The following is a 26630-nucleotide window of genomic DNA, read 5'->3' as shown; positions in this document are numbered from 1 at the left end:
TCTTCCTTTTCAAAATTGTTTTAGCTATTCTAAGGTTCCTTGATTTTTCCACACAATTTTAGGATGACTTTGCCAATTTCCATAAAAAAATAAGCTGGGATTTTGAGAGAGGTCTGTTAAATCTATAGATCAATTTGGGGAGTATTGCCATCTTTATAAAGGCTTTCAATCCGTAAACATAGAATCTTTTACCATCATGAAGTATCCCTTTTTATCTCTAGTATACTTTTTTGTTAAGTATATTTTGTCTGATATTAGTATAGCCACTCCTGCTTTCTTGTGGTTGCTGTTTGCATGATTTATCTTTTCCTATCCTTTTTCTTTTTAACCTATTTGTACCTTTGAATATACAGTGTATCTCCTGTAAACAGTATATAGTTGAATCTTTCCCCTCGTCTGACAATCTCTGTCTTTTGATTGTACTGATTAATCCATTCACATTTAATGTTACTATTGATATAGTTGGACTTATGTCTTGCTATTTTACTTTTTTGTTTTCTACATATTTCGTATCTTTATTTGTTCCTCTATTCCTCCTTACTTCTTTCTTTTTCATTAAGTAAATATTTTCTAGTGTAACATTTTAGTTTCTTTAATGAATTTCACTTTTTTTAGTTATTTTCTTAGTGGTTGCTCTATGGCTTACCATACACACATTATCACAAACAGTTTCAGATTTATACCAACTTAATTCCAGTGATATATAGAAACATTTCTCCTACATAGCTCTATTCTTTCTTCCTCCCTTTTGAGCTATTATTGTTATACATAGTATAACTATATATGTTACAAACCCAACAATACATTATAATTATTACCTTATATAGTTTTATGTCTTTCAAAGAGGCTGAAAGAAAAGAGAGCAAGTACATATTTAGAGTTTGTCATATTAGCCTTCCTATTTACCATTTTTGGTTCTCTTTATTTTTTCTTGTGGCCCCTGGAGGTGGACAGCACAGAGGTTTCTGGCCATTGTAAGGATTTCATATTTTACTCTGAATGAAATAAGAAGCCTCTGGAAGATTGAGTACAACAGTGGTATGATAAGACTTCCATTTTAACAGGATCAGTGACTCTGGCTGCTGTGTTGAGAACTTTCAAGAGGGAAAGTAGGGAGATCACTTGCAGTAAACAAGAAGAGATGATGGAGCCTAGGAGAAAGGTGACAGCTTGGTGGTGGTAAGGATCCAGCCCTACTTGAGCACATGAAGAGATGGAATTGGTGTTACCTGAGATGGGGAAGGCTGCAGGAAGGACAGATTTGGAAGGGATGACCCAGAGTTCACCTCTGGAAATGAGGAATGCACAGGGTCTAACAAATAGTAAAAGCTCAATAAATGGTAGTTATCATCATCACCATCACCATCTTGAATTATATATTCTAAGACTGTTAAAAGGTACAAAAGAGCCCTTCTGGAATCCTTTTAGGAAAAGGAAGATAAATTTCTTATGGCCAGTTAGATCATTAAGAGGAAGGTGCATGTAAATTCCTTGAAATTATGCACAATTTTTTCAAGTATATGTAAGCATGTGTGCATTCTACTGAGAAGAGAGGGTCCACAGCTTTTATCAGATTTTCCAAGGAGTTACAAGCCAAAAAAGTTTCCAGAACATCACTCAAAAGACAGCATTAAAAATTTGAATGGAAAAGTGCCTATGAAGTTTATTTACAAACAAACCAATGAATGCGGACTGCCAGCACATGGGAAACATCTGAGAGTAGCGTCTTACAGCTCGCCAGCACCATAAACTTCATCATCACAACGCAAGCACCCAGCGCCATTTCTCCTGAGCATTTAGATCACTTCTCCCTGACTTCTGGCCTTGCTTGGCATAGCTGTCCTGGAGCTTATTGTATTTAGAACTGGACTACTGAGGTTCAGAGCTTTAAAAAGTGAAATGGAGCATGAGGTTTTCATTGTCAACAAGATCTCTGCCTACTGAGGATGTGCTGGAACTGCATTTCTGGTCTCTTTACACCTCTGTGTTTATCCAGAGAGCTAGCAACTCTATTAGGGGAAGGTTAGGGCTTGGCCTTGAAACTAAAAACAACTTAGCGAGGCAGTGACACAACAAATAAAACAAAATTTAGAGAAGACTACAGGGATATTATTCAATTTGAGTTGAATTATTGATATAAAATGTTTACTCTCTTGAAAGAGAACACTGGAATCAAGAATGCAGGCAGATTCTGGGACAGAGTTAGCAGTGGCATGAATATGGTCAAAGACATCAATGAAAACCCAGATCATTACTAACATCTGAGAGGAAGAGTCTTCTCAGCTTTGTAACTCATGGAACATCCACTTTCCCCTACCCCCCATCCCAACCCTTTCCCACTGGGCATAAATTACATTTCTCCATAAAAAAGACTTATTTAAAAGCTCAGATGGAATAAAGCACGTGAGTGGAAACTGTCTACTACTAGAATTATTTAAGATCTACTCTGCCTGGTGGGCCTTGGTCCATGCCAACTCATCTACCCTGAATACTTTCCTGTCAAAATTATGGATTCATTAGAATTCTAGAAATTAGATTTCTCAAGTCTCTGCCAATTTCTTTCTCAACAAACTGCAAGCACGAGGGGTTTTTTTTAAGCCAATGCCAACGGTTTTTATTCTCTTCATGATAAGAAATAGCATGAGAGTGTCCAGTTTTTATTGATATTCCTGAGGCTTTTTGCCCCTGTGGACATACAACGAAAATGGACTAAGTGGTGTTGGCTCAGTTTACGCTCCTGGCTACTGCCGTTTGTGTAGAAGCAGCATCTTAGTAACCCCGGTTAGTCACGGTAAGTGGGAAAGGGCTCCTGGCAGATAAGAACTAAGAGATGTAAAACAGGGTTTTGGCTGCCTTCCTTTAAAATCTGTATCTCATCACAGCTCACTGCTTTTGAGACTAGACAAAGAAATAAAAACAACTAGAGATATTGGGCACTTTCTATGTGCCTGTTCTATTTGGATATGATAACAAATTTGATCCTGATAAACAATGCTACGAAGTTGGTGCTATTAAAATAATAGTATAATCCCCAGAGAAAATAGGTAATCTCTAGAAAATACTGAAACCCAGAGAGGTTAAAAAAATTATCCAGAGTTGCATATCTGTTAAGTGAGAGAATAAGGATTATGAACATGGGCAGTCTGACTCTAAAACAGTGATTTTTTTAAATGCTATATAGGTTGCCCTTTTTCCCCTACTGATATAGTTTTTACTATCATTTATCAGGACCAGCCCCACTGGGCAACTGGTATTGCTAATTACTGTCAGAAAAACTGTCTTAAAATCAACTATCCTGTCCTTCAAATATCTGAAAGGCTTAGAGCCAATAATTCTATATATTTGGTCATAAAGTTTCTCTATTTTACATGCTTTTCTTAATCAGGTTTTGGAGGGCTCATAAGAATGTCACAGTACTCAGAAGGAGACATTCCTAGGGGGCTGTACTAAGATTTCTTTTTAATGTCCACAGTAAACAATAAGTCTCCATCTTTTTTGAGAATGTGCCAACCTAAGATTATTGCTGACATATTTCTGACATAGAACTTAAGAAAGTCAATTTATATCTTGTAGGAGAGGGCCTAGGGCTGTTTTCTCCAAAAAAGTACTTGGCCTTGCCCTGCAGTTCTCATCTTAACCCACCTGCCTGTTAAAGCAGATGGCTCTGAATTTGACCACAAAGAGCTACATTCTAGGTTCTTGTCAGAGAGTAGAACCTCAAATTGCCTGCAGTCCAAATCTCATCATATGTTCAGTTGTGAGAAATAATACATACAGGACAATAAATGTAATCTTTACATCTTTCTCATTATTTACTATAATGACTTCAGACAAAGCCACAAACTTGGATAACACTGTTTTGGAAAAATTATACTCTAACCTTGTTCCATAGGCTTACATTGTAAGGGACAGTGGCATAAAACTTGGAATTATATCCTTAGTCAAGGAAGGCTGGTGAAAATTGTCCATTATATCTGGGTCCTATTTAAAAAGCTTTTCCTAGATCATAATGCCTTACCTATGGGTTTTTTTTTAATATCTTGATACAATTTCAAACTTACAAAAAGTATTTGCAAGAACAGCACAAGTAATCCCCATATAACCAGCATGCAAATTCACCAATTGTTTATATTTTGCTTCATTGGCTTTAGTATTCTCTGTGTAATTCCCCTGAGCCAATTGAGAATAAGTTGGAGACATCAAGCTCCTATGTCCTTCAGTGTGCAAATACTAAAAAAAGAATGCCCTTTCATATAACCACAGTACAATTATCAATATCAGAAACTTTATGATAAAAATACTATTATCTAATCTATACTCTCTATTCAAAGTTTGTCATTTGCCCCACTAATGCTCTTTGTAGCTACTCTTCCCCAGCCAAGGATCTGGTTTATGATCACATATGCATCAGATATCATGGCTCTTCAGACTCTGACCCTAAGTCACAACATACGTACATATTAATTTTATTAATTGCTGCCAATGTTTACAGGTACCTTCCTCCAAAAGGTCATTTATATTCCCCACTAACAGTGAATGGATGTCTTAGAAAACAAAGTTCTCACCAACTCTTGATATTATCATTATCTTTAATTTCTACCAATTTGATAGGCATTTCAAATTGGACACAGAAATTTTGAAGGTGCAGAAGAAAGAAGAGGGGAAGAAAATCTGAGAGTTTGCAGCAGCCGGACTTGATAGATTTTCAGTGGCAGTAGGACAAGTGGGCACCTCAGACAGGGAAGACGACGTTGATAAGGCTGCAGGGCTGAGAAGTAGTAAGAGGTTAGCAAAAGTCACATGCCGCTCAGGAGAGAGGAGTAAAATGTCTGCTAACCTCTGTGAAATTCTGTTGAGACTATCAGCATGAATTTCAGGCCAGACCCAGCTGACACATTTTGGAGACATATGAGGAAAGCTTAGAAAGCTGGTACTGGAAAAAAAGTTTAGAGAGTAATCAAAGCAACTGCCATGTCAGGCGAGGAGGAAGGTTAACAGGGCAAGTGGTTCTCGTGTGCCAGACCAGGCAGATGCCAGGCCAGTAAAGAGGCACGTGGAACCCAAAGATGTTGCAGGGAAAGGGGCAGGAAAGACTCGAGGGAAGGCAGGGTCATTGAGGATTGAAGAACAGGCCCAGGGAGTGTGAGAAAGGAGAAAAAGAGAAGATTATGGTCAAAGAAGAAACCTGATTAGAAGTCTTAGATGTGCAACTGGTTTTAGTGACAAGGCCCAATGTGTGACTAGGCTTATGAATGGCTACAGTGAAGTAAAGGTTAAAACATCACAAGTCAAGGTGGCTTGGCATGGTGTTGAACTGGTTATCAATACGGCTGCTAAAATTGTGGAAGGGGATGGAAGGAAACTGGAGGAAAGGGAAGCTAGGCCTGAATAAGTCACTGGAAAAGGCGAGCACGTGTCCCAGGAGTCAGTTAAGTACAGGACTGAGGTTAGGGAGTTGGAAAAAAGCGCCTTCACAAATGAAGCTCTGGTGGGAAATGACTTTTAAATGACGTTTAACTACCATTACTTTGTTGAGCATAAGGGGCCCCTCTGTAAAAGGGGCTGCTGGATAGGTACCATCCTCCAAGGACAGGAGGTTTTACTTAAGATAAATTAGGCACACTCGGTTAAGATTTAGGGTGCTTGTGCACATGGGGTTATCCACCGAGCACAATGGAAGGGGTTAGAAGAGGAAGATAAGGGAAAGAATGAGGTTTAAGCAGGGGAAGAATAATTTTAAAATTCCTAAAGACATTTTTTTAAAAAACCTCCAAATCTTCTAAAATAGTAGACACAAAGATAAGCTTTATAGAGAGTATAGTCCACAAATAGATTCATGCTTTTCTAATGACGTTTTACCTTTTAGTCTAAAAGCTTATTTAAATGTATGCTGTCAGAAAGCAAAGTTGAAATGTGACACCAATGAGGCAGATGAAAGTCCCAGGGCAATTTTCTCTCTGCCAGGCACAGGGTCTGACACTAGCAAATATAAAGCATCCACTAACATCAGTTGCATGAATTGAATAAACATGCAATACTCTGCTTACTGGCTGCTGTAGCCATATAGGAGAACTAGGGCAGATTTTTCATCTCAAGTTTATTAACAGTAAAAGTAGAAAGAAATAGTTAAATATTATAATAGCTAAAAACTGCTATTCAGATAGACCAACGGGCAGCAAAAAAGAAGGGGAAAAGTAGAAGGAAACGGGTAATAACATAGCAAGAACACATTTCCTGATGAACATATCTCTTAAATTCTGATCTCTTCCCCTCCTAGAAAGGTTCGGAGTAAGTCTTAAGATTCATTCTGTTCATAACTGAAGAAGAGAAGGAGACCATCAACAGTACACCTTTGTGACAATAATTATAAATAAACAAGTGAATAAATATGATATGTTCTCAGGAGCTGTGAGGCACATTTCATCAATGTGACTCTTACGAAAAAACATTTATCAACTTAAAATTATACTGAGATTTACTTACAGTCCATAAAATGGAATACCTCATATGATGCTTGTATAGACTACTGGTTCCTTGATTAAACCTAAAAGGAACTTCCTATATGAAAAAGATTATATCTCAATTCATTTGTAATTGCTAGATGATCTTCTTTATATGTAGAATGGCTTATACTCTATATCCATAAAATAGGAATATAAATAATTCCAACTCGCACATAAGATTGTCATGGTGATTAAATGAGCTATTGAGAGTTAAACTTGGGCCAAACATGCAGTAAGCATTTATTTAAAAATGACTATTGACTACTGTTATTGTTTACAGACATCAGTTACAATTTATAGAACTGAAAAATAATGACATGTTTAATTATAATGATTTTAAAATAAAATTCAAATTTATGGTGTCCTGACTTACCTATTCTCTCAATGTAAGCATAATTTCAAAGCTTATAAATGTTTAATATATACTTCTACAAAGTACTACAGGGTCTAATTAGTTTTAGTTGGTATTAAGCAAAAGAGAAATTTTCTTAAATAACTGATATTTTAGTGCCATCCTCCTGTTTCAAAATTGCAGAGATATCTGGTTTTTATTCAAATGCAAATAAATTGCTTTTAAAGATTTTTATGTGACAGTAGTTAGAGTGCCAGATGAAGCACTCTGATGTTGTGTTTCTAAGAAGCATAAAAATAACACAGAAATCACACAAATAATGTGAAAATTCAAAGTCACAAAATCTCTCCCACTTTAAAACACGACCATCCTCCCTAAATCCCGTATGTCCCATCTTCTCTTCTCTTCTTCCTTTCATGGCAAAAGTTCTTTAAAGAGTGCTCTACAGGGCTTCCCTGGTGGCACAGTGGTTGAGAATCTGCCTGCCGATGCAGGAGACGCGGGTTCGAGCCCTGGTCTGGGAAGATCCCACATGCCGCAGAGTGGCTAGGCCCGTGAGCCACAACTACTGAGCCTGCGCATCTGGAGCCTGTGCTCCGCAACAAGAGGCCGCGACAGTGAGAGGCCCGTGCACCGCGATGAAGAGTGGCCCCCACTTGCCACAACTAGAGAAAGCCCTCACACAGAAATGAAGACCCAACACAGACAAAAATAAAAATAAATAAATTAAAAAAAAAAAAAGAATAAGAGTGCTCTACATGTCTGATCTGACTCTCCTTACTTACTCTCCGTTCACTTCCTATTGCTGCTGTAACAAATTACTACAGATTTGGTGGCTTAAAACAAGACAAGTTTATTATTTTATGTTATAGATTAGAAGTCTGGTGTGGGTGTCACTGGGCTAAAATCAAGGTGTCAGCAGAGCTGCACTTATTCTGGAAGTTTTAAGGGAAAGTCTGTTTCCTGCCTTTTCCAGCTTCAAGAGGCTGCCCACATTCCTTGGCTCATGGCCTCTTCCTCCATCTTCTAAGCCAGCAGTGGCAGCTGAGTCACTTCCCACACTGCATCACTCTAACCTCTTCTGTAGGCATATCTCCATCTGACTCTCCTCTTCTGCCTTCCTCTTCCACTTTTATGGGCCCCCCCAGGGAATCCAGGATAATCTCCCTATTTTAAGGTCAGCTGACTAACAACTTAAATTCCATCTGCAACCTTAATTTCCTTAATTTGTTTGTCATGTAACCCAACATGCTCACAAGTTCTGAGGATGAGAATGTCAGCATCCTTGGGTGGCTGTTATTCTGCCTACCACAGCCTCTATTCACTCCTAAACACAGGGCTGTTCCACTTCCACCCCCATAACACCAGTATAGTCTAAGGTTTAAAACAACCTCATGTTACTAAAGTAAATGGATACTTTGCAGTCCTCATGTTTCTTGACTTTTCAGCTGCACTTTGCAAACCAAGAGAAAGACTATTTCAGGAAGAGCACAGCACAAGAATCATCCCTGTGGGTCCAGCCCAAAGTGAGTCTCCCCCAATGGTTGTGTTAAAGCCACTTAATTTGGGGTAGTTTATTATGCAGAAAAGGCTAATGGATACACTAATAACTTGTAGATCATGCTTGTAACCAAATAATTTGCTCAAGATCACACAGTTATTAAGTGATGAAGCTGGAATTTAAATCCAAGTTCATCTGACTCTCAAATCTAAAGGCCCTGCATGGCCCGCCTTTACTACACTATATTCCCATTTACCTTCCTGTCTTTAGGCTATCACAGATGCTGGGTGAAGCCTTGCGTCTGCAATGTTCATTCCTATCCTCTCCTGTTGCTCCTCTAATTTCTATTTTTCCTCTTAAGTTACACTTTAAATGTCACTTCTCTGGACGGTCTTCCCTAATAACCCAGAATAGACTTAGGTCTTTTCACTAGTAACCTCTGCATTTCCTTCCAACTACTTATTTCAAGGGTTATTACTTAATTGTGTACTGATTTGTTTAATGTCTGTTCCCCTTTTAGATTATAAGGCCCGGAGGACAAGAATCTTGTCTAGGTTGTTTGCTACTCTTATCCAAGCACCTGGCACATAGTAAACAGGCAAGAATTTGTAGCATGAATGAAGAGTTCTACAACTGACAACATCTTGATGCAGTTCACTTGTTGTATCAAAGGGTCAATATCCCAAGAGTCCTCCAAGAAACCTACACAATGAACTTGAAGACTCTGAAGCCATATATTATCTCTTAGGTGAGCCATCATTTATTCCTCTCCTTTCAAGTTCTGCAAGACTCCTGTGCTTCTAAGTGGCTCAGTATTAGGCCCATGGACTGTGGGAAAAAGGCTTCACCAAAAGTTTGGCTGAAGTTTATGTCTAGAGAAGTAACAAGTTAGAATGCTCAAGACTTCTACCAATGTGCAATAATTCTAGTACTTTGACACATTAATATGTCCTTTAGAAAATAATTTAAAATTACACTGTTAAAATGCCAGATTCTTTATTGTTCCCTTTTGAAAAAAGTTCTTTTTCTCTATTTTACTAGAATGACATTAATTTAGGTCAAACTTTTTTCATATTAGGGACGTAATTTATGTCTCATTTCAGTGACACTTAATTGACACAGATACTTAACAACAGCAAGTAGATTTTGTTTTGTTGTTGTAAGGTTACCCCACCCTCAATAACATTTCTTCTTGGATATAGGATAGCGTATGTGTGTGTGTGTGTGTGTATGTGTGTGTGTGTCTGTCTGTCTGTCTCTCTGTGTGTATAGGAAGATGGGTGGAAACTGGAGGAGAGAGAAGGAGCCTTTGAACTAGTAAATTTATTTTTTTAAACAATGAATTAACTTTAAGAACTTGAACTGAAGATCTCCACAAAATTTCCAGGATTCTAGCAACTCCCTAAGACAAAACTTTTAATATAGTTGTGACAATATCTCATGGGGTTATCATTAATGATACTGTATTATGAAAGCTGCTAAGAGAGTAGATCTTAAAAGTTCTCATCACAAGAAAAAAAATATAACTATGTGAGGTGAAGGATGTTAACTTATTGCAGTGATCATTTCACAATATATACATATATCAAATCATTATGTTGGGTACCTTAAACAAATATAATGTTACATGTCAATTATATCTCAATAAGACTAGAAAAAATGTATCTCATGAGATTAACATTAGTGCAAACAGCATCTGCTTTCAATCAAAATTATTACTTTTAAAGTACATATTATTTAATTTACATTTCAAAACAAAAAAAAATTAGGTGTTCAAAGTCACCTGTAAGTATTTGCAACAATTTTTTCTTATCACACTATTAACATCACTGTTAAGAAGCCACGCTATTAGAGCATTAAGAACACGGAAAGAATTCACTTTGTCAAGAAGAAACATACATTGTTAGTTGGTAGAGGACAGTTTCAGCTGCTCAAGACCTCTACACATTTGACTTGACTTAATGTTGAACCCAGAAACCTCTCTACTGTTTGTAGTTTACGTGCTTCTATTAACAGACAGAGAAACTGAAATCCACTGGAGATACTGAGTTGCATAAGCCTTAGAGTATTACTGAGAACTACAGAAACTTCCTGATAGCTCTATTTTCCATTGAGGATGCAAAAGGATAACCATGTAAGGATCTGGCCAACTTTTTAGGCTATGTCTTGTTCATGCAATCTCACGGAAATCTGCTGGTAGGAGAGGAAGTAGCTGAGTTAACTGACAGAAAGAAGGGCTAAAACCTACATCTCCTACTTTCAAAGAAAGAGTCTCTGTTCTGCTTTCACTCTCCAAACACCTACTTCTATCTAGTAATGTTCTGACTGACCTCTCGTCCTCTAGTCTTTTTATCTCAAATTCTTAGAACTTCTCTGTTTCATATTTCTTCTTACAGTGGCAGTTTCCAAACAGCTAACTGCCATTATCCCATATTTCCCCCATCTTTCAGTACCCACCCATCCCCAACCATGCCCTGTTCCTTGGTCTTTTTTTTTTTTTCCTACAAAATTTTCTGTTCCTTCGGAGACACTTCATGTACATCAATCCCACACATTCTGGTCCTCACTTCCACCTACTCTTCCTCCTCCAGACCACCTAAATCGTGCTTGATTCCTCCCTGTCTGGTGTCTCAAGTGCAGTCTTAATGTGATGGACCACACATACCTGAAGGTAATTTCTTTTTAATGTCATGCCAGAGTCATCTCACTTTTTTTTCTGGTTTTAGCTCAACATTCGAATGGCACCTCTTGCGAATGCATTCCAGGGCATCAAAATCATTACAAAGTTCTGACAAAGACATATCTATTTATCAGTGCTGTGAATTAGTCATATTTACTTCAAAGTGGGGAAGCTCCTTCAGTCACTGTCTGTTTTGCTCTGTGCTGTAGAATGCAATGGATCATGAACGATTCTAATTGTTACCATCTCAGCAAGTATCCTCACCCCTGCAATTTCTGAGATGAAATTAATACTTGAAAGCGAAACTTTAATGTCTTAAATACCTTTTAGCTCATGTTGAAAGGATGACTCATGATGACAGAACTATCTACAAGGCAGGGGTGGCATTCATTATTGAGAATGCTCCTTGGCATCACCTTTATAAATACCTTTGTGATTTGCTTCTTTAGTGTCTTGTGAATTCTGATTAATCTAACAGTTTACACAGTCATAGATCAGCTGGTGTTTGGACAAAATTACTACTAACAGACATCAGAGGACACCAAAAGAAAAATTGTTTTTTATGGATTATTTTCTACATGGCATTCCTTCCCACTGACAGTTGAAATGAATACGAGTTTTAAGAGCGAGAGAGAGAATAGATGAAAATATTTTTATATTTCTTGTTGTAAGCACGCAGAGAGAGGTACAGAAAAAGTGATAAAAAGAGGTATGGCCTCCATGTTATAATATTTGGAAAGGCTAAAACAATATAAAGGAGAAAACCCATCAAATCTATATGATGCCATTAGATATAAATTAAAACAAAGCCTAAAAAGATATTAATAATGTAGAATTAGAAGAAAAAAACATAGATGTGACTTATAACAGATGAATTTACTTCAGGGGTCAACAAATTACAGTCCAGAGACAAAATCTAGTCCACTGCCGCTGACCCCTGATTTAGAGGATAGCAGAAACAATACAAATGGGTGGAAGGCAATTACACCTAAACAAAGAATACTGTGGGAAACAATCATCCGTACTCAGTGCTGAGAGAAATGCTATGTTCCGTATCTGGCAAATGTCAAAGGTAGGCATCTGTCAAAGTAATACCAACACTACAATGATCTTATCATGTGGAGAAGCCTGTGCTAAGGAAGCAGTTTATACCAAAGGAGCAGCCTGGTGAAGAAATCCCCAGTGAGCCACGAATCCTGGTAGCAGCGTGATGGCAGCCTAGACCTGCATCTCTAAGTCTACTCCCGAAGCATCTTAAAGAACAGCAAGAATGACTGTAAACCTCCACAACCTACTCCTTCAGCAAAACTTAGAGCCTAAGAAAATCCATACCCACCAAACAGCATGCGGTGAGCAGGCTGAGAAAGAACAGGGCAGGACACAAGCACTCGCGGGAAGGTAGGAAAATGCAGTAAGACAGCAAGAGATAAATGAATGTACAAAAATTAACAGCTCTCCACCAGAAGATATGGTTGGAAAGAAGACCCTACTAACAACAGTGACAGATGATTGAATATCTAAGATTAACTTAAGAAATGTGGGTAGGAGGAAAATGATTTAAAAAACTCCTGAAGGTCTCAGAGGAAGAGTTCAACATATGAGAAGACATACCATGTTCTTGAACAGGAATAACCCAAATCATAAAAATGTCAATTCTCCCTACATTTTTAAAAAAATATAAAACAATTGCACTAAAAACACCCTAACAAGTTTCCCCCCCAAAAACCAGGCAATTTGATTCTAAAGTTCATGTTGAAAATAAACCAACATGATGGGCCCCCAAAAAGCTCTGAAAAATAAGAGAAATGAAAGATAAAAGGGGTGTAGCCTGCCCAGGTATTAAAACTTATTGTAAAACTTTGATAAACTAAAACAGTATGGTAATGGCATATGGTTCAACCAAACAAACAGGTCAGTCAGTCAGTCAGTAAGCAGACCTGAACATATATGAGAATTTAAAATATGAAAAAGGCAGCACCTCAAGTCAGTGTAAACTTGGACTTTTTACTCCATGGTGTTGGGAGGAGTAAACATCCACACAGATGTTCTCCATGCAAAAAATTAAACCATCCAAGTACTGAAAAACACATCAGTGAACTCCTTTATAACCACAGGAGTTGAGGAGATCTTTCTAACTATGACTTAAAATCCATAAGCCATAAAGATAGTTTTTAAATAAATTCTACTATACATAAATTTAAAATTTTTACATGGTAAAAACATCATAAAGTCAGGACAAATGGAAAATGGAAATATTTACTATGTATATCACAAATGTTTAATCTCTCAAAGAGCTCCTAGAAAATTGAGAAGAAAAAATGGGCAAAGGGTACAAACAGACAATTCTCAGAAAAAGACAAATGACCCCCTTAAACATATGAAAAGATGTTCAACCTCACTTAAAAAATGCAGATTAACTCTACACCGAGACACCACCTCATCTACGAGACAGGCAAATATCCAGAAGCTTGAGAATATATGCTCTGTGGAGAAATAGATACTCTAATACAATGCTGGTGGGAGTGTAAAATGGTAAAACCCTTATGGAAAAGTATATGCAAAATTACAGATGGCAAAAATATACATCGAGCAATCTCCTTCCAGGAATCAAGCCTACAGTTTTTCCCTATGCAAGTGGGAAATGACATGTACAAGTTGTACCCTGAATCATCAAAATAAAAGACTGGAAACAACCCAAGGATCCAGTCCTAGAGAACTGGTTAAGTATGCTATGGAATGGAATGGAATGCAGGGATAAAGATCTTCCCCATTCTTTTTTATGCAGGGATAAAAAAGAATGGGGAAGATCTTTGTGAACTGTTACAGAGTAAACGCTAGGATACACTGCTAAGTGAAAAAAAGAAAGGTCAGAATAGTATCAATACCTAGAGCAGGCTACCTCTGGTTATGACTGAAGACAGCTGATTATCAGGGACCCTGAAATACAGCACCATTTGAGTTTGCTCTTTAACTTCTAACTTTGACTATTGACAATTAAAGGGACTGCGTCTTGCCTTTCCATCAGAAACTGCATCTCAGGGAAACCAAAACATTACAGTGGATGAGAGAAAACCATACTCTTCAGAAGAATGACAACTAATAAATATAGAAGAAATGACAGATTTAGAAAAATCACCATTTTGCAACTCATGATGAAACAGTTGATTTAAACAAAGAATTATGAAGTGTTAAATGTTAAAACCATAAAGTGTCAAAACATCACAGAGATTATTTTCACTTCTAAGGAAAAAAACATAACTCCATTATAAATGGATCAGACTGTCATCTCTGTAACTGCCTTAGCATTACTAACAACCAGTTAATAGGTTCCTCTTGATGTGATATAATATGAAATATGCAACATCACCTATGGTGTGTTCTAGCTAAAATATTTAATGTCAATCTGTCAAGACTTTAGCTCTAATTTCCCAAATACTGGAATTTAGCAGAGGAATAACCTAAAGATACTACAAGATATTTTTTCAGACCGATAAACCAAGGATATGAAAAAGGGAATGTTCCAGATTAAGAGACTTCAAGGACATAACAACCAAGTGAGTGTTCCTGGTTTGCACAAATCAGCTGTAAAGGATATTATGTGACAATGAGTGAAATGTCAATATGAACTTGTATGGTAGATGGCCACAAATTCTTTGCAGTCGCCTCATTAAGAAGTGAAGTCTATCGAGGGTGTGGAGAAAAGAGAACCCTTGGCACTGTTGGTGGGAATGTAAACTGGTGCAGCCCCTATGGAAAACAGTATGGAGCTTCCTCAAAAAATTAAAAATAGAGCGACCATATAATCCAGAAATTCCACTCCTGGGTATTTATCTGAAGAAAACAAAAATACTAACTTGAAAAAATATATGCATCCCCATGTTCACTGCAGCATATAATAGTCAAAATATGGAAACAACCTAAGTGTCCATTAATGAATGAATGACTGAATAAAGAAAATGCTGTGTGTGTGTGCACGTGTATTTCTATATATATGTAAAATGGAATATCATTCAGCCATAAAGTAGAATGAAATCTTGCCATTTACGACACTATGGATGAACCTTGAGGGCATTATGCTAAGTGAGATAAGTCAGACAGAGAAAGACAGATACCATATGATCTCACTTTACATGGAATCTAAAACAAAGAAACAAACAAATCAAGCTCATAGCTAGAGAATAGATTGGTGGCTGACAGAGGTGAGGGGTTGGGGGGATGGGCAAAATGGGTGCAGGGAGTCAAAAGGTATAAACTTCTATCTCTAAAATAAATAAGTTATGGGGATGTAATGTACAGCATGGCGACTACAGTTAATACTACTCGACTGCATATGTGAGAGGCCCTAAGAGAGTAAACCTTCAAAGTTCTCATCACAACCAAAAAAGTTCTGTAACTGTGTGTGATGGATGTTAATGAGACTTACTGTGGGGCTCATTCTGCAATATATACAGGTATCAATTCATTACGTTGTTCATCTGAAACTAATATAATGTTGTATGTCCATTATACTTCAATTAAGAAAATCTTAGGGGCTTCCCTGGTGACTCAGTGGTTAAGAATCCGCCTGCCAATGCAGGGGACACAGGTTCGAGCCCTGGTCCGGGAAGATCCCACATGCCGTGGAGCAACTAAGCCCGTGCGCCACAACTACTGAGCCTGTGCTCTAGAGCCCACAAGGCATGACTACTGAAGCCTGCGTGCCACAATTACTGAAGCCCACGTGCCTAGAACCCATGCTCCACAACAAGAGAAGCCACTGCAATGAGAAGCCTGCGCACCACAGTGAAGAGGGGCCCCTGCTCACCACAACTAGAGAAAGCCCGTGTGCAGCAACGAAGACCCAAGGCAGCCAAAAATAAATAAATAAAATAAATAAATTCATTTAAAAAAAATCTTTAGAAAAAACGTGGAAAGAAGCGAAGTCTATTTCCCTAGTCACTATATCTGGGTTGGTCTCATGTTAGAAGTGAGGCTCATAGGGGCTTTTGGCAGTACCTGTTAGGCTGAGCCCTGGCTCACGAACTTCCAGGGAAACAGCACAGGTTAATGTGTCTCTATAGAGCTCATGAAGTCGGTTTAATTCATGCATGAACATGAGTTCATTTTTCATACAGCTTTTTTAGAGACACAAGCCATTGTGCATAATTGAGCCAAATCCTTCAGTTCTTGTGTTTAGAAAGGTAACCAGTGTGTGTTTTCTCCTCTTAATCTAGTGTGTGCAGTTACACATCTGTCTGTGGATAAACTCATAATGTTCATTGCTTAGCATCTCCTATGAACTGATTCCCAGGGAGGAAAACCAAAAGGGAAACCTCCGATTCCTCTCCTTTCAGCAGATGTGGGGGAGATGGTTGGAGGCTATGGGCTCACCCGTGAAGTTCAGCTGTGTGTGGCGAATTGTTAGCAGTCATGTTCTGACTTGATGTGAGGAGGCTCCACATCCACCCCTCTGTGGGGACAAGTGACTTGTGAGATTAACCCTGGGAGGCAGGTGGGTCAGCGTGGAGAACGAGAGAGGCCCTGCCTGGCTGGGGAAGAGGAATCGGTGGTACCAAGAGAGGAGTGGCAGCCCTCCTCCCCTTCTACCTTGAGGAGGAGGTGCCAGGAAGTTGCCCCCTTATCTGAGCTCCAGCTCAGGGGGAACTTGCTTTGTGGCCTCTGACACAGAAGCTGGAGCCCTGCCTCTCCACTGCTAAGTGGAATCTGGAATCTCTCATCTACCTCTTAGGCAATCAGTTTCTACATGTGAGAAGCAAGCCTGTGGGCCAGTGTCCTCATACATGCTGTGGCCTTAAAAAATAATTCAGAGGTTCCCTGGAAAACCAGTCCCAGGGTTCCTACAATTGGTAGTTTCTACCTGAATTTTAACTGGTATTGCGTACCTGGATTTTGATCAGTTAGCCTTAATTATACCTTGGCATAATCATTTCTGGTGACCAAATCATAAAGTTCTATCAGGGCACCTGTGTCAGTGGTGCTATGCTGGTCAAAATTTGAGACTTTGAAATAAAAAATTTGTCATATTCATGCCTCAAAAAAAAAAAAAAAAAAAAAGAAGTGAAGTTATGTAAGTTCCAGAGCCTGGCCTCGTAAGGCTTTGCAGCCTCTATGTTTGCCTTCCTGGCTGTCTTCATGAGCTGCCCTGAGACTGCCATGATATGAAGAAGCTGATCTACTACTGCACTGGGAGGATGAGAGGCCATGTGAAGAAGAAAAGAGGTGCCCCAACCAATAGCAGCACCAACTTTCAGACACAAGAATGAAACCACATTAGCTCTCAAGCCCAGCCAGCTCTCCAGCTTATAGCCACACGAGCAAGCCAGCCAACCCATAGAACCATGAGAGATCTGCCCAGCCAACCCAGAGAATCATGAGAAAATAAATCATTGTTTAAGCAATGAAATTTTAGAGTGGTTCATTATGCAGCAGTAAATGTGTATCACTGAATATTAAATGAAATGAAAATTTATTAACCAGGAAAAGTGGACATCATTAACTGAAAGAAAACAACAAAAAAAGCTGGTTACAGAGAAGCAAGAAGAACTACAATCCTGCAGCCTGTGGAACAATAACCACATTCACAGAAAGACAGACAAGATGAAAAGGCAGAGGGCTATGTACCACATGAAGGAACAAGATAAAACCCCAGAAAAACAACTAACTGAAGTGGAGATAGGCAACCTTACAGAAAAAGAATTCAGAATAATGAGAGCAAAGATGATCCAGGACCTCAGAAAAAGAATGGAGGCAAAGATTCAGAAGATGCAAGAAATGTTTAACAAAGATCTAGAAGAATTACAGAACAAACAAACAGAGATGAACAACACAATAACTGAAATGAAAAATACACTAGAAGGAATCAATAGCAGAATAACTGAGGCAGAAGAACGGATAAGTGACCTGGAAGACAGAATGGTGGAATTCACTGCTGCGGAACAGAATAAAGAAAAAAGAATGAAAAGAAATGAAGACAGCCTAAGAGACCTCTGGGACAACATTAAATGCAACAACATTCGCATTATAGGGGTCCCAGATGGAGAAGAGAGAGAGAAAGGACCCGAGAAAATATTTGAAGAGATTATAGTCAAAAACTTCCCTAACATGGGAAAGGAAATAGCCACCGAAGTCCAGGAAGTGCAGAGAGTCCCATACAGGATAAACCCAAGGAGAAACATGCCAAGACACATAGTAATCAAACTGACAAAAATTAAAGACAAAGAAAAATTATTGAAAGCAGCAAGGGAAAAACAACAAATAACATACAAGGGAACGCCCATAAGGTTAACAGCTGATTGCTCAGCAGAAACTCTACAAGCCAGAAGGGAGTGGCACGATATACTTAAAGTGATGAAAGGGAAGAATCTACAACCAAGATTACTCTACCTAGCAAGGATCTCATTCAGATTCGATGGAGAAATCAAAAGCTTTACAGACAAGCAAAAGCTAAGAGAACTCAGCACCACCAAACCAGCTCTACAACAAGTGCTAAAGGAACTTCTCTAAGTGGGAAACACAAGAGAAGAAAAGGACCTACAAAAACAAACCCAAAACAATTAAGAAAATGGTAACAGGAGCATGCATATCGATAATTACATTAAACGTGAATGGATTAAATGCTCCAACCAAAAGACACAGGCTTGCTGAATGGATACAAAAACAAGACCCATATGTATGCTGTCTACAAGAGACCCACTTCAGACCTAGGGACACATTCAGACTGAAAGTGAGGGCATGGAAAAAGATATTCCATGCAAATGGAAATCAAAAGAAAGCTGAGTAGTAATACTCATATCAGATAAAATAGACTTTAAAATAAAGAATGTTACAAGAGACAAGGAAGGACACTACATGATGATCAAGGGACCAATCCAAGAAGAAGATATAACAATTATAAATATATATGCACCCAACATAGGAGCACCTCAATACATGAGGCAACTGCTAACAGCTATAAAAGAGGAAATCGACAGTAACACAATAATACTGGGGGACCTTAACACCTCACTTACACTGATGGACAGATCATTCAAACAGAAAATTAACAAGGAAACAGAAGCTTTAAATGACACAATAGACCAGATAGATTTAATTCATATTTATAGGACATTCCATCCAAAAACAGCAGATTACACGTTCTTCTCAAGTGCGCACAGAACGTTCTCCAGGATAGATCAAATCTTGGGTCACAAATCAAGCCTCAGTAAATTTAAGAATATTGAAATCATAACAAGCATCTTTTCTGACCACAATGGTATGAGATTAGAAATCAATTACAGGGAAAAAAATGTAAAATAACACAAACACATGGACGCTAAACAATACGTTACTAAATAACCAAGAGATCACTGAAGAAATCAAAGAGGAAATCAAAAATTACCTAGAGACAAATGACAATGAAAACACGACGATCCAAAACCTATGGGATGCAGCAAAAGCAGTTCTAAGAGGGAAGTTTACAGCTATACAAGTCTACCTCAAGAAACAAGAAAAATCTCAAATAAACAATATAACCTTACACCTAAAGGAACTAGAGAAAGAAAAGCAAACAAAACCCAAAGTTAGCAGAAGAAATCATAAAGATCAGAGCAGAAATAAATGAAATAGAAACAAAGAAAACAATAGCAAAGATCAATAAAACTAAAAGCTGGTTCTATGAGAAGATAAACAAAATTGATAAACCATTAGCCAGACTCATCAAGAAAAAGAGGGAGGGCTTCCCTGGTGGCGCAGTGGTTGGGAATCTGCCTGCCAGTGCAGGGGACATGGGTTCGAGCCCTGGTCTGGGAAGATCCCACATGCCGCGGAGCAAGTACGCCCGTGAGCCACAACTACTGAGCCTGCGCATCTGGAGCCTGTGCTCCGCAACAAGAGAGGCCGCGACAGTGAGAGGCCCGCGCACTGCGATGAAGAGTGGCCCCCGCTCGCCGCAACTGGAGAAAGCCCTCACACAGAGACGAGGACCCAACACAGCCAAAAATTAATTAATTAATTAATTTAAAAAAAAAAAAAAAAGAAAAAGAGGGAGAAGACACAAATCAATAAAATTAGAAATGAAAAAGGAGAAGTTACAACAGACACTGCAGAAATACAAAGCATCCTGAGAGACTACTACAAGCAACTCTATGCCAATAAAATGCACAACCTGGAAGAAACAGACAAATTCTTGGAAAGGTATAACCTTCCAAGACTGAACCAGGAAGAAATAGAAAATATGAACAGACCAATCACAAGTAATGAAATTGACACTGTGATTAAAAATCTTCCAACAAACAATAGTCCAGGACCAGATGGCTTCACAGGTGAATTCTATCAAACATTTAGAGAAGAGCTAACACTCATCCTTCTCAAACTCTTCCAAAAAATTGCAGAGGAAGGAACACTCCTATACTCATTCTATGAGGCCACCATGACCCTGATACCAAAACCAGACAAAGATACTACAAAAAAAGAAAATTACAGACCAATATCACTGATGAATATAGATGCAAAAATCCTCAACAAAATACTAGCAAACAGAATCCAACAACACATTAAAAGGATGATACACTATGATCAAGTGGGATTTATCCCAGGGATGCAAGGATTCTTCAATATACACAAATCAATCAATGTGATACACCATATTAACAAATTGAAGAATAAAAACCATATGATCATCTCAATAGATGCAGAAAAAGCTTTTGACAAAATTCAACACCCATTTATGATAAAAACTCACCAGAAAGTGGGCATGGAGGGAAACTACCTCAACATAATAAAGGCCATATATGACAAACCCACAGCAAACATCATTCTCAATGGTGAAAAACTGAAAGCATTTCCTCTAAGATCAGGAACAAGACAAGGATGTCCACTCTTGCCACTATTATTCAACATAGTTTTGGAAGTCCTAGCCATGGCAATCAGAGAAGAAAAAGAAATAAAAGGAATACAGATTGGAAAAGAAGAAGTAAAACTGTCACTGTTTGCAGATGACATGATACTATACATAGAGAATCCTAAAGATGCTACCAGAAAACTACTAGAGCTGATCAATGAATTTGGTAAAGTTGCAGGATACAAAATTAATGCACAGAAATCTCTTGCATTCCTATACACTAATGATGAAAAATCTAAAAGAGAAATTAAGGAAACACTCTCATTTACCACTGCAACAAAAAAGAATAAAATACCTAGGAATAAACCTACCTAGGGAGACAAAAGACTTGTATGCAGAAAATTATAAGACACTGTTGAAAGAAATTAAAGATGATACCAACAGATGGAGAGATATACCATGTTCTTGGATTGGAAGAATCAATATTGTGAAAATGACTATACTACCCAAAGCAATCTACAGATTCAATGCAATCCCTATCAAATTACCAATGGCATTTTTTACAGAACTAGAACAAAAAATCTTAAAATTTGTATGGAGACACAAAAGACCCCAAATAGCCAAAGCAGACTTGAGGGGAAAAAACGGAGCTGGAAGAATCAGACTCCCTGACTTCAGACTATACTACAAAGCTACAGTAATCAAGACAATATGGCACTGGCACAAAAACAGACATATAGATCAATGCAACAGGATAGAAAGCCCAGAGATAAACCCACACACCTATGGTCAACTAATCTATGACAAAGGAGGCAAGCATATACAATGGAGAAAAGACAGTCTCTTCAATAAGTGGTGCTGGGAAAACAGGACAGCTACATGTAAAAGAATGAAATTAGAACACTCCCTAACACCATACACAAAAATAAACTCAAAATGGATTAGAGACCTAAATGTAAGACCGGACACTATAAAACTCTTAGAGGAAAACATAGGAAGAACACTCTTTGACATAAATCACAGAAAGATCTTTTTTGATCCACCTCCTAGAGTAATGGAAATAAAAACAAAAATAAACAAATGGGATCTAATGAAACTTAAAAGCTTTTGCAAAGCAAAGGAAACTACAAACAAGACTAAGACAGCTCTCAGAATGGGAAAAAATATTTGCAAACAAATCAATGGACAAAGGATTAATATCTAAAATATATAAACAGTTCATGCAGCTCAATATTAAAAAAACAAACAACCCAATCAAAAAATGGGCAGAAGACCTAAATAGACATTTCTCCAAAGAGGACATACAGATGGCCAAGAAGCACATGAAAAGCTGCTCAACATCACTAATTATTAGAGAAATGCGAATCAAAACTACAATGAGGTATCACCTCACAGCAGTTAGAATGGGTATCATCGGAAAATCTACAAACAACAAATGCTGGAGAGGGTGTGGAGAAAAGGGAACACTCTTGCACTGTTGGTGGGAATGTAAATTGATACAGCCACTATGGAGAACAGTATGGAGGTTCCTTAAAAAACTAAAAATAGAATTACCATATGATCCAGCAATCCCACTACTGGGCATATACCCTACCCAGAGAAAACCATAATTCAGAAAGACACATGCACCCCAATGATCACTGCTGCGCTATTTACAATAGCCAGGTCACGGAAGCAACCTAAATGCGCATTGACAGACAAATGGATAAAGAAGATGTGGTACATATATACAATGGAATATTAGTCAGCCATAAAAAGGAACGAAATTGGGTCATTTGTAGAGACGTGGATGAATCTAGAGACTGTCATACAGAGTGAAGTAAGGCAGAAAGAGAAAAACAAATATTGTATATTAACACATATATGTGGAACCTAGAAAAATGGTACAGATGAACTGGTTTGCATGGCAGAAATAGAGACACAGATGTAGAGAACAAACGTATGAACACCAAGGGGGGAAAGTGGCGGGTGGTGCGGGTGGTGGTGTGATGAATTGGGCGATTGGGATTGACATGTATACACTGATGTGTATAAAATGGATGACTAATAAGAACCTACTGTATAAAAAAATAAATAAAATAAAATTCAAAAAAATAAAGCTGGTTACAAATCCTATGTACAGGACAATTTCACTTTGATAAAACATACATGCATGCAGACACACAGATAAAAAGGTCTAGAAGGATATACTAGGTAATAACAGAGAAATATATGTATAATGAGGTAAACTCTGGGTAGTGAAAATATATGTTTTCTCTTCTTATTTTTGTTTTCCTATAGCTTCTATATGCATATATATGCTTTTGTAGTAATAAGGCAGTTGTTAAAAATATTATGTTTTTAAAAAGGTCTATAGTGTTTACTTACTCATCAGAGCAGAAGGTCAGCTGGACCCCTGAAAAGCTTGACTTGTAAATTCTTGCTATTAACCTCTAACAGTACCCAAAAACTAGATAAAGTAAGTTAATCAATAAGCCTTTAAAGACAGTTATGGGCTGAAACTGTCTCCCCCAAATTCATATATTGAAATCTTAACCCCCAACACCTCAGAATGTGACTGTATTTGGAGTCAAGGCCTTTGAAGAGATAATTAAGTTATTAAAATGAGGCCATTAGGATAGGCTCTAATCCAATCTGATTCCTGTCCTTACAAGAGAAAATTTGAACACAAAAAGGGACACCAGGGGTGTGAACGTACAGAGGGAGGACCATGTGAAAAGGCAGCAAGTGGGGGGCCCTCTGCAAGCAGAGGAGAGAGGCCTGGGACAGACCTTTTCCTTATGGCCCTCAGAGGAAACCATCCCTGCTGGCACCTTGATTTTGGACTTCCAGGTGCCAGAACTGAGAAAAAAGAAACTTCTGTTGTTTAAGCCACCCAGTCTGTGATATTTTGTTATGGCGGCCCTAGCAGACTGAGACAGTACTTGGAGAACTGACCTGGCGTGAGTTCTAAGCACTGCAAACAAATAATGGAACCATAAAAACAGTTTATAATAATGTCCTGTTCAAGATTTCTGAAAAGTTTTGTCTTTAAAGTCAAATAGGGACTTCCCTGGCGGTCCAGTGGTGGTTAAGACTCTGCGCTTCCACTGCGGAGAGCACGGGTTCAATCCCTGGTCGGGGAACTAAGATTCCACATGCCACGCGGTACGGCCCCAAAAAAAAAAAAAAAAAAAAAAAAAGTCAGATAACAACTACAAACAGGCACAAAGAGAATGACAGTAAACATATCCACGAGGAGAGGAGGTAGAGGGCATGCTTTCAAAGTGCACTGCCATATGATGGAACGAGTTCACTGTCTACATTCTACTCGTGAGCTGGCACAAGAGATGGGTTTTCTTATCTTGGTTTGTATTTATTTATTTGTGGGCTGCTGACAAAGAGCAAAAGTAATGAAGAGCCAACAACAAAAAAAGCAACATTATCAAGGACTATTTGTTTTTTAATCAGATCCAACATATTTCACTCATCTACTTTTAAGTTAAAAATATCAGGCTGGCCAAAAGGCTCCTTCAGTTTTTAAGTAAAAATGAAAGACACATTTTTTATTTTCACCAAGAACTTTACTGAACAACGTATTCACCGAACCTTTTGGCCAACCCAATATCATTTATAAACTATACTATTACAATAAACAATTTTTAAAAGATTGAATCCAGTTATGGTCAGAGAACAGAAAAAAGAGAGAAGAGAGAGAAGCTGTGGTGTGGTGATGCAGAGGCCAGGAGTTTGGGTTCTTACTGCTTCTGGCTACTACGATCTTATGTCCCCTACAACCTACTGGGTAAAAACACAGAAGGAATTATATTTAAAAATCAGTAAATAACATAGCTGAGCAGATACACATGGGGGCAGAATGAAGGCCTGAAACAACAGGCAGATGATAACATTAGTGGAGACTCTGACAGGATGGGAGAGACTGTGGCCTATGTGTATGAAAGATTTGGGATGGTTAGTTGACGGTAAGCACTGCAAGAGAGGCCTGAAGTGTAACTTCATGACTCAAAAAGTGAATGCAATTTTAGGCATCACTAATAAAAGTATAAATTTCAAACTGAGAGCATTCGCTAAAGTTGCCAAATACCACTAGTAATCAAAGAAAACAGGAGCACTGTTGGGCAGACTTTGAAATGAGTCAGATCTGAGTTCCAGTCTTTATTCTCAAGCTTATACAAGATACGTGACTGCAGGAAATGCAGCTTCCAGAACCTTCAACATCTCTGATGAGAGGACTGTGGCAGTGTTGCAGGGGTCAGTGATACTGTGGGTAACACCTAGTGCGGTGCTGGTACACTGAAGGCACTCAAGAAATAGCTAATGCTTACAGGGCACTGTGTGAAATTCTACTCCATCTAATCCACAGAAGAGATCAATAACAAGGGATTATAATACATAAGTGCAAGTTCTCAAAAGAATGGGACTAAAACTATAACAGAAGAAATATTCTATGATGGAAGAGTATAATACTAGAAATACTGCCATGTAGGAATAGAAAATGGTACAACTTTTCGCAAAGAAATCTGGCAATATGCACAGAGGACATTTCCAAAGTCCGTATACAACGGTCCAACTCTGGGAAAGGAAAGGATTCAGAAAGTGTCTGTGGGTAGAAACGGGAGTGAGCAAAGGGTTGACTGATTAGTGGGTATCTCCATGAAAAGCAGGTTTATCACCAGAAAGGCAAAGCATCTCTAAGAATAGAAATCTTTTCTTTTTTCTTTTTCCTAATTACTGATTTCCATAAATATCCCCTTGTTGGCCCAAACGTGTACGTGCCTAAGAATTGTGGCCCATTTTCCCACTCAGCTCAGCACATTTGAATGGAAGACACCACCCAGGGGAGCAGCCACCCAAATGACTCCAGTGTTTTAAGATTCATAAAGGAGTGTGGAAGAGAAGTACACAAATTCCTTCAGGATGGGAGGTCCCAAATCCAGAGCAATTCATGATGTTCAAGGAAATGCCGCCACTGAGAGAGGAATGAAAGTCAAAAGATTTCAGGGCTTCCCTGGTGGTGCAGTGGTTGAGAATCTGCCTGCCAATGCAGGGGACACGGGTTCGAGCCCTGGTCTGGGAGGATCCCACATGCCGCGGAGCAACTAGGCCCGTGAGCCACAACTACTGAGCCTGCGCGTCTGGAGCCTGTGCTCCGCAACAAGAGAGGCCGCGATAATGAGAGGCCCGCGCACCGCGATGAAGAGTGGCCCCCGCTTGCCACAACTAGAGGAAGCCCTCGCACAGAAACGAAGACCCAACACAGCCAAATAAATAAATAAATAAATAAATAATTAAAAAAAAAAAAAAAGATTTCATTTCTTCTAAGTCTGAAGTATGCTGCCTTTCGAGTGCATGACGGCACGAGACCCAAGTTTTCGTAAAAAGTCAAAAGTCTGATGACAACTGACACTTACCTAAAATGAGATGAAGCTTGGTTTCTGTCTGGAAAGCGTAGTGCAAGGTCACCAAAAACGGCGACTGCCTGATGTGCTCCAAGACCTGTCGTTCTGTCCTCGTGTGCTCGGTGGTTTTGGCCTTTTGAACTATTGTTGCCTTTTTCAAAACTTTCATGGCATACAGCTTTCCAGCATCATGACCACTTATTTTACGAACCAGAAACACTTTTCCATAAGCTGAAAATGAAAAGAAAAAGAGTTAAAAGGCTACACAGGCAGAGTGGTAATTTAGTGCAAGTCGAAAGTTACAATGCACAAAAGAACACTCTTTGAATGAAAAAGTATCCTTAGTGCTGTTTCCAATAGTTCTTTGATATATTTCTT

General features: G+C 38.5%; 1 protein-coding gene across 1 annotated transcript in view; it reads right to left on the bottom strand.

Moving 5' to 3' along the window:
- The window catches only part of RPS6KA5 (ribosomal protein S6 kinase A5), a 186888-nt gene that overhangs the window by 78217 nt on the left and 82041 nt on the right, over positions 1–26630 (bottom strand). The window contains exon 3 of the mRNA XM_007180869.3: positions 26265–26483. Coding sequence (XP_007180931.1) covers positions 26265–26483 — 219 coding nt within the window. The remainder of the gene's footprint in view (positions 1–26264; positions 26484–26630) is intronic.

Source organism: Balaenoptera acutorostrata, chromosome 3 (genome assembly GCF_949987535.1).
Source record: "Balaenoptera acutorostrata chromosome 3, mBalAcu1.1, whole genome shotgun sequence".
Classification (NCBI taxonomy): domain Eukaryota; kingdom Metazoa; phylum Chordata; class Mammalia; order Artiodactyla; family Balaenopteridae; genus Balaenoptera; species Balaenoptera acutorostrata.
The sequence above is the reverse complement of the archived record's forward strand: the minus strand, read 5'-3'. Positions and strand labels throughout refer to the sequence as shown.